Source organism: Microtus ochrogaster, chromosome 4 (assembly GCF_000317375.1).
Source record: "Microtus ochrogaster isolate Prairie Vole_2 chromosome 4, MicOch1.0, whole genome shotgun sequence".
NCBI lineage: Eukaryota > Metazoa > Chordata > Mammalia > Rodentia > Cricetidae > Microtus > Microtus ochrogaster.
In genome coordinates this window covers 73738684-73747662 of record NC_022011.1, presented here as the reverse complement: position 1 = coordinate 73747662, position 8979 = coordinate 73738684, and the positions used below count along the sequence as shown (strand labels likewise).

General features: G+C 37.7%; 1 protein-coding gene across 1 annotated transcript in view; it reads left to right on the top strand.

The window, feature by feature from the left end:
* Positions 1 to 8979, top strand: part of Fap (fibroblast activation protein alpha) — a 68369-nt gene that overhangs the window by 45305 nt on the left and 14085 nt on the right. Inside the window, exons 18-20 of the mRNA XM_026790018.1 lie at positions 4589 to 4687; positions 5143 to 5212; positions 5961 to 6155. Coding sequence (XP_026645819.1) covers positions 4589 to 4687; positions 5143 to 5212; positions 5961 to 6155 — 364 coding nt within the window. The remainder of the gene's footprint in view (positions 1 to 4588; positions 4688 to 5142; positions 5213 to 5960; positions 6156 to 8979) is intronic.

Sequence of the window (8979 nt, the reverse complement as noted above, 5' to 3'; positions counted from 1 at the left end):
TCCTCCTCCTCCTCTTCCTCCTCCTCTTCCTTTCTCTTCCTCTTCTTCTTTTTCTTCTTCTTTTCCTCCTCCTTCTCCTCCTCCATCTACTTCTTCTCCATAATATTCTTATTGCATCACCCCCATACTGGCAAAAGAATCCAAACATTACTTCTCCGATTCAGTTCAGAGCAGTGAGGATTGCCATGCCAGCACTGCCGTTTGTTTTGCATTGAGTTAACAGTTATATCACATTGTTGCCATGTGTGAAATCCCTGGAATTTGGGGATGTTTTCCATTTTTGATGGCTGTCATCAGAATTCTCCTCTACCTTGAATTCGTGATGGCGGTTAAAGCCATTTACAGTTCAGATGGGCAGTTTTGCTTTCCGCAGGGTTATTCAACTGTATAATTGCCCGGTGTTCTTCCTGATGGATCCATATTATCCTCTGATTGGCCATTAAATTAAACACCAAAAGATCAGAGTTGCTGGTGAGCAGGGGTGATGTGGGACAAGCAGATGCTTTTTCCTTCAGCACTCACGCCTGCAGCTGTCCCTGGACAGCCTGGCTGACAAGTCAGGACACTGCTTGGGGATTAGGTTTGTGTCAGGTTAATGGCTCAAGAAGAGGTGAAAATGAAGACGTGTGGAAGAGGCCGGGAATTAAGAAGTAGCACAGTGGATTTAGTTTCATTTTGAAGTTGTTTTATCCTTGTGTCTAATAACAAAATGGTTTGATGCACAACAGATTAAATTTGTTAATTAGACATATTCAACATTCAGGGAACAAAACTTTGAAGCAATACTACTTTCAAGTCCTGAAGTTTTTGTTTTAATGGAAATCTCCATAGATATTTAAAGTCCATCTTATGACCACTCTAAAATATAACTTCTCTTCCTTTCCTCCATAAAATGAAGTTCTATATCCTAGCATTTTTTTTCTTGATGTTCTTGTTATATTCTAGGCAGATACTAATCTTTTTAATGCTTTTGAAGTTTTATTACACCACTCTCTATATGCATCATATATATTTTTATATTTTCTAATTCAAGAAACCACTCAAATTCTTTCAGAGAACAGATCCACCAACTTGTCTAATGAGAACAGTATTCTTCCACACTGTATTAGTTACTTTTCTCATTGTTCCAACTGAATCCCTGTAAGAAGCAGCTTGAAGGACACAGTCCATAATGCTTAGAAAGCATGGTGGAAGGATCCTGAGGCAGCTGGCCCTGTTATACCTGCAGTCCGGGAGCAGAGAAAGGGCAAGAAAGGCAAAGATTAGTCTCTCAGTGACTAAACAGCCTCTACCTCCTGAATGTTCTGAATGAAAAAGTGAGATTTATGCCCTGGCAATGCTGAAGCTTGCATGGGCAGTCCATTTATGGCGGTTCTGTTGATCTTGTACATATTGGGCTTCATGGTCTAAGCTGATGAGGATGACTGACCAGGTCTTCTCTTCAAGAGGCCACCAGATCTCATTACAGATGGTTGTGAGCCACCATTTGGCTACTGGGAATTGAACTTAGGATCTTTGGAAGAGCAGGCAGTGCTCTTAACTGCTGAGTCATCTCTCCAGCTCTCCTGAATGTTCTACAACCTTCCAAAACAGCACAAGTTTGCCACTCACTGAAGAGCGGTCTCAAGAAGACAGTGGCATACAAATGACAAAGAAGACACAGGGAAGATCGCTTTTTAGGGGCAGTTTCTAGAGAAGAGTGAAGAAACTGATGAGATTAAAGGGAAGTTGCACCTGTATAGGAAATTAGTGGGTGTTTGTTTGTTTGGGCAAAGCCACCAGAGCTTTTACTGCATATGTCTTTGAAGAGAATAGAAAAGTTGGATACTAGTTGGGAAAAATTAATGTTCTGAAGATGATAAGTATTTATTGAAGTCTAACTGAAGAAATTATGAGGCTAAAGGGGCTTAAAGAATGCTAGGCACAGCACATAGCATGTGTCTGTAAACTCAACACAAGAAAGAGAGAGAGAGAGAGAGAGAGAGAGAGAGAGAGAGAGAGAGAGGAGAATCAGAAGTTCCAGACTAGACTTGGCTACATTAACTGCACTATATTTGACCCAAGAAATAGAATAAGAAAGTTCCTGAGAAATTGGGAAGGGTCCAGGAATACATGAAGAGAGTAGTCTCTTGTCATGGGAAAGGAAGAAGAGTTTAGCGGTAGTTTTATGAATGTTTGAAAATCTTAGGGAAAACAATGAACTTCACTTCCTTTGCCAAGAAAAAAGTCATTTGAAAACAGCAGATTCTATTTGAATCAGATACTATGGAAACCCAGAGGTACTGACACTTAACCACCGAGGGCCAATTTGAAGTTAGTTGCTTTGGGCATTTCAGGTTCTCATTAAATTAAGTAACTGAATGACCTCAAGATTTTCCACAGATTCTCCACAAAATTAATTAATATGAAATACAGCACTTTTTTATACAACAAGCAAAAATCAAATATACGATCTATCACTTTTAAAATTCAACTCAGTTTTGTCATTAAAAAGTATCTACAAACATATGGAGACATAACCATAAGTGATGCTAGACCCCCAGGAGGCTCGAGGAGTAGCAAATATACAAGGACAAGTGAAGGGAAGAAAGAATATGATCCAGGCTGTACCGCACCTTACAAACTGATGGCTCATACAGCACAGCCCCGTAGAGAAATCCTGACGCCACCTCTCACTCTTACTACAGCCCAGAAAATTCTATTTCTTTTTTAATAGATACAACAACTTCATGTTCGCTATTCAGAATAATACAACTCTAACTACAGAAGTATTGATTAGCTCTCCAATCAAACCTGGCACTTCATTAAGTCATAAAATTAAAAGGTTCAATAATTGACAGAAAGGCAATAGAGTTAAAAAAAATCATAGAATATGATAACACCTTATATTTCCAGTAGCTGTAATCAGATGACAAGAATAGCAATCTATAAGTCCATCACCCACTCTATACCCTTGTGTCATACAGGGTTCACCCCTTCTGGGAGAACTCCATGTACAGACTTCACATGAAGGAAGGAAGAAGCTGGATTCGCTTAGATTTGTGCATTTAATCTTTGTGAGTTTTTAACTTCTAGTAGTTCACAAGTATTTCTTTTCTGATGGGTTACTCAATGCTAATGTGGAACTTATTATGTCTTTTATATAAATCATACCCAAAGCATTTCTATGTGTGCTAAGATTAAATATAACACGTTTTGGAACGAAACACCATGAGCATACGAAAACAGAGAGCGATACGGGAAGTGGTTTGGCAAACAGAGTAGATATAAGTCTCTAGTTCACTGTCTTCGGTGACCACTTTTCAAAAATGAATATAAACAAAAATCTTCAGGATTTATTTTGTAGCAATTACCATATCTCACAAGTCATCTACTTCACCCTTTTACAGAAAATGTAACTCTACATATTGTATAAAAGCCTAATTTTTCTCACGAAGATGCTAGTATCAAATTAAAACTTAGTTTTAAAGGCTTCCTTAATATAAACCCATTTACATGTATTGCCAATATGTAACTTTCAGAGGATCAACTAATTTACTCAGTATGAAACATTAGAGTGTGGAAATATAACTGAGCTCAAGTAGAACAGAAACTTTTGTTTTGTTCTGAGGGAGGGCCTTTTAGGCTATTGACCAGGCTAATTTCAAACTCACTCCTGTGTGAGCCAAGTGAACCTTGGACTCACAGCCTCTCAAGCATTAAAATTATAGGTAGGATGCACTACTCTTGACTATGAACAGCAGCTTTGAGACTGTTGATCAGGTATGAGACAGATCAATACTGTGTAGTGTTTTCTGACTGAGATATGTGACAATTTGGGGGAAAAGATTTTGAAAGAATCGTGTACATAGCAATTTGCTTTCAAAAAAGAGAAATTTCTATATTAATCAAATATAACGGGGAAAGGTTAAATACAAACACAAATCTCAGAAACAATGTTAACTCCTCATACTGAATACATTAGGCTTGCAGTTATAACACCATTTCACCTAGATAAATCAATGATCTGGTTATTATATTTCCTTCTTTTAGTCAACTAAAATTTTAAAGCAATGTTACCTATTCAGCTCCATGGCTTCACACTGAAAAAGTACAGTTGGATGTGAGAAAACATGGTCAAATTAGTATTATTGCTCTTATGTTCCTGCTCAAAACATTGGAAATGGGCTTTTGGTTTGCATATTTGGTTGGTTGGTTGGTTTTGGTTGGTTGGAGTTCTGAGACAGGGTTCTCTGTGTGTAGTCCTGGTTGTTCTGGAACTCACTCTGTAGACCAGGCTGGCCTCGAACTCACAGAGATTCGCCGGCCTCCACCTCCTTAGTGCTGGGATTAAAGGTGTGCACCTCCACTGCCCAGCAAAATGTTAGAAATGATAGCGGCTGTAAGGATCACTGAAGGTCACTGATGGAAGTGTGATGTCCTCACACTCGGACACAGTGCACAGACAGCTCATTATGAATGCCAAGATGAGGTACCTGAAAGACCCTTGCCCAGTTACTCCAGCATTGTCTGTATACGCTGAAGGAATTTAAAGAAATTATTTGTATAAATACTATTAACTAATGCCCAACATTACATGTTTTTAAAGAAATCCAAATACTGGAAGAAAACAAGGAATTGGAAAATGCCCTGAGAAATATCCAACTGCCTACAGAGGAAATTAAGAAGCTTGATGACGGTGAAATAAGTAAGACCTTTTAAAAACTTCTCACGTAGAGATGTGGAAATGAACACGTCTCTCACTTAGAAAAAATTACCGAGTAAATGTTATAGTCCAAGCCGTGTGCTATAAGCTCTCATTTAAAATAATGTTTCTGTAACAATATTTAGCTTTGTTAAACATTAGAATATGATTATACATACAGTTGATCATCTACTTTTTCATAGCTCCTTCTCAACACTGACATTTTAAATACAGAGATTATCTAATTTTAATTTTAGAATATATGATTTTAGAATGAAAAGTATTTTGAGATTTATAGTCATTTGCAAATTAGACCTGAAATATCTAATAAAGTCAATTTAAAACATGTTCTTAATTCTTAATGATTTACCTGGTATGGGTTGCTTTCATGATGTGTATGGTCAAAGAATAATATACCTGTGATGGAATAATTATTCTCTCTTTTTCTGTTTCCAAAGCTTTATGGTACAAGATGATTCTTCCTCCTCAATTTGACAGATCAAAGAAGTACCCTTTGCTAATCCAAGTGTATGTAATATTTTCTTTAGTGTAAAAACTATTTACTGAAAATATGCTGGTTGAAATACACACTTATGAAATAGAATGAACCATTCTCCTTGGTAACAGTTCCTATTGATGCTGTTTTTATATATTCCCCCAGCTAATCAGAGTAAATAAAATATGGTTATTTAAAATAGATCGAGGGAGTTTTGAGATTTGAGATGGACTTGCCTGCATTTGTTGTGTTGAATTTCCTTGGGATGGCAAATTGCCGAATGTGTCAGAATACCTTTGAGATAGAGAGACTGCAGCCAAAAAAAAAAAAAAAAAAAGTGTAAATCATCTTAACATCTTATGTAATTGAGTTAGAAATGAAATAAAGGAATGGAATACATTTAGTGGAATCACACTCAAAATCAGGGCTGACCTACACACAACTTGCTTAAAACACCATGCAGTTTTTTTAGTATATCTTATGTCTGCTTTTAGCAAGTGGCAGGTGGCAGAAATGACGAAAAACCCACACATATTCCTTGAAATGCCAACCCTAGATGTATCCGTTTTGGGGAATAGGAGAGGCTGTGTCCCAAAACAACTTCCTTGTAGCAAACCTCTGGGGAAGCCTGATCTCCTCTTGACTTAGAGCCAGCTCTGTTATTGATATTGGAATTTTTATCACATAATTGGTCTGGGAATTGCCAGAGTCAGTTCTAGGCTGTGTTGGGAAACTGAATTTTATAAAGAATTCAGAAATTATTTTGTATTTTTCCTTTAGGTATGGAGGTCCCTGCAGCCAGAGTGTCAAGTCTGTCTTTGCTGTTCATTGGATAACTTATCTTGCAAGTAAGGAGGGGATAGTTGTTGCCTTGGTGGATGGCCGAGGCACTGCTTTCCAAGGTGACAAGTTCCTGTATGCGGTGTATCGGAAGCTGGGTGTGTATGAAGTGGAGGACCAGATCACCGCTGTCAGGTGAGCGCCGCTCCATCGAGCTGTCCACACACAACAGATGTGGCACAAACACTAGTGTAGTTCAAACTGGGGCCCCTGAACACGGTAGGTGTGTCCTCCCACTGAGCTATACACCTAACCATGTTTTCAATTCCTAATGGCTTCCATTTTTTGTGCTTTTTTTTTGGTCTAGTTTCCTGAAATGAGTATTGGTTATAAACGGATCTTTTGGACCAAATATGGGGAAAGTTGTTCACTGAAAGCGGCTAATAAACGTGCAGAAAAAAAATGCTGGATAGATGTGAAACATTCCAAAGCACTTTTATTTATTATCATGGCTCACATTTGGAAAAGGGAAAAGAAAAATATTACATAACTTTAGCAATAATCTTCAGGAAATCAAATATCCAAAGGTATTCAGTCATTGTGGGTCCTACTCTTTAGTTTAGAAACGGATCAGATTTTCATCGCACTACAAGTTCTAGGTGTTGGGAATTCACTTGTGATAAAACTTGCTGTCAATTTTTGCTATGCTAGCATGAAGGTATATGCCAATTTTCCTTCGACCAAAAGCTCCTGTTTTGATATAATAGAAATGTTATTATAAGAGCATTTGGAAGGAAGGCAGATCTAATTTCTTCTCCTCCAGCCAGATTTCTTTTTTTTTAATTGAGCTCTACATTTTTCTCTGCTCCCCTCCCTACCTCTGCCCTCCCCTTCAACCCCAGCTAGATTTCTAACCACAGTTTATGATCCCACCATCTTTCTTGAATCGCAAAGGATGTCGGTAAAACTGCTGCTGCCCTGGGGACACTATACAGGGTTTCCCCGGACTCCCATTGCTATAATGTGAGCAGGTGAAGAAGTAAGAGCTTATCAGTCTAAATGCAATGGGCTAAGTGGCTGATTGCATTCATAGACACAGATGATCTTGTCCATGCAACAATTTATGATTGAACACCTATTCGGAAGAAAGAGCAATTTAGAAAATTCAATAAGAATATTTCTCTTATCCCCTTAGCGCTATTGTTATTAGCAATATTGATCAACATATGCAAAAGAGATTATATTTAACAGCTAGGATAAAGACCCAGACAGCACCTGTTTCTGTATTTCTGACTCTAATCAAAGCAGAAAAGTTTAGATTCATATGTAACTAATTTTAAGAATAGAAAGGCAGTCATGACTCATAGATTCCAATGTTTCTTCCTTTCAATGACTAGTCATTTATGCATGGAAAAATGTTCAATTAAAGCATTCAATTGTAATAAAATAGAGTAAATTAGTGACTAAATTTTTAAACCAAAATCTATAATTAGCCCCTCACTTCTTGGAGGCTGCATGATTCTCACTGATCCAGATTTTTGACATTTTTACTATTAATTTATTTGGAAAAACTTTGTCCAGTGGAGAAATGATTCAAAATGAACTCCTCTGGGGTAACAGAGAACTTGGTATTTTGTTTTTATATGTTTGTTTTTATTTTTGCAACATTGGACTCCAAGCCCAGGACCTTGTAAATATTAATCAGTCACTAACCCACTGAGCTAAATCCTCAGCTTAGCTTTTCCAGACAATGGTGTGTTCTGTCAAGAGTATGAGCTCATTTGTCAGCGTTCTAGCTTTAATTCTTTCAGGTGTTTTGTTAGAGGTGCATCTAGGGCATTATCTATTAACATTTAAAATGATGAAAAACACCAAGGAAATATAAACCAAAGACTTCCCAAAGGCATGGAGATAAAAATTACAAATCATTGTTTCTTCTTTAACGTCTCAGGATGGATAGGCCTAGAAGGGTGCTTGTTTTGGCTTTGGATTAAAATAATCATAATCATATAGTCCACCACCAACAAAATACGTCATGGTACTTAAGGCATTGATTTACCATCACAAATACAGTACTCAGAAAAAAAATGAATTTTTAATTTCCTCTGTTGAGGGAAGTAAAAGCATAGATCTGAAGCGCATGCAAAGATCTTTATGAAAATTCTTATTTCTAGCATTCAATATAGAGAACACAGAGCCACAGGTTTTACCTTCTATCAGTTTTGCATTAATACCAACTTGTCTTTGGTACTTAATTGCAGATATGTCAGAGGTAGACACTGGTAGCCATTACCTTCCCTGAACTTTTTTTTCTCAATCAGAACTTGGGGAAAGCTTTCCTGAAATAGGGTGAGCATACAGCCACCCATGTGTTCAGCTCTTTAACAATGCTATGGCACCCCAAATTTTAACACTACATTCTGTATAAAATGGCGCAACTTGCAGTCCTGACTTTCAATGCATTTATAATCTGGTAAGCGTGGACAAATGGCCTGCATTCTATGGGGACAGCACTACTTATAGATGAAATTTTGAGCAAACTCCTCAGTGAACGGAGTGGCTGCATGGCCCGTTCAGGCAACACATCCTACAGTAGAGAGAGTTCCAGCTCTGGCCTTGGCTTTGCTTGAAATCTCTGTCTCATGAACATGTAAAGGAGGCCTTTGAACCCGATCCCTAAAAAAAGGAAAAGTTAAGGAGGAGAAAATAATGATCCCAAGAATGACCCAACTCCTCTCTCTCTAAGTGTTTTAGAAATCACACACCAAACCCAGACCCGAGGAAATGGGTTTGTAAGCCCTTGACTGCCACTGTCAAATAACCCCAGAAATGAAATGTTTTCTTGAATCTCTTATAAAATTGACATAGGTGAATTATGAACAGAAAAACCATATATGTGTACTTGAGACAGAAGCAAATATGAGCCAAGCCAAGATAATAAGTTTAAACAATGTGAAAAATGGAAGAAGACATGACAAATACGACCTCACGGCTTGTCTGTGCGTGAGAATGCTTCTAA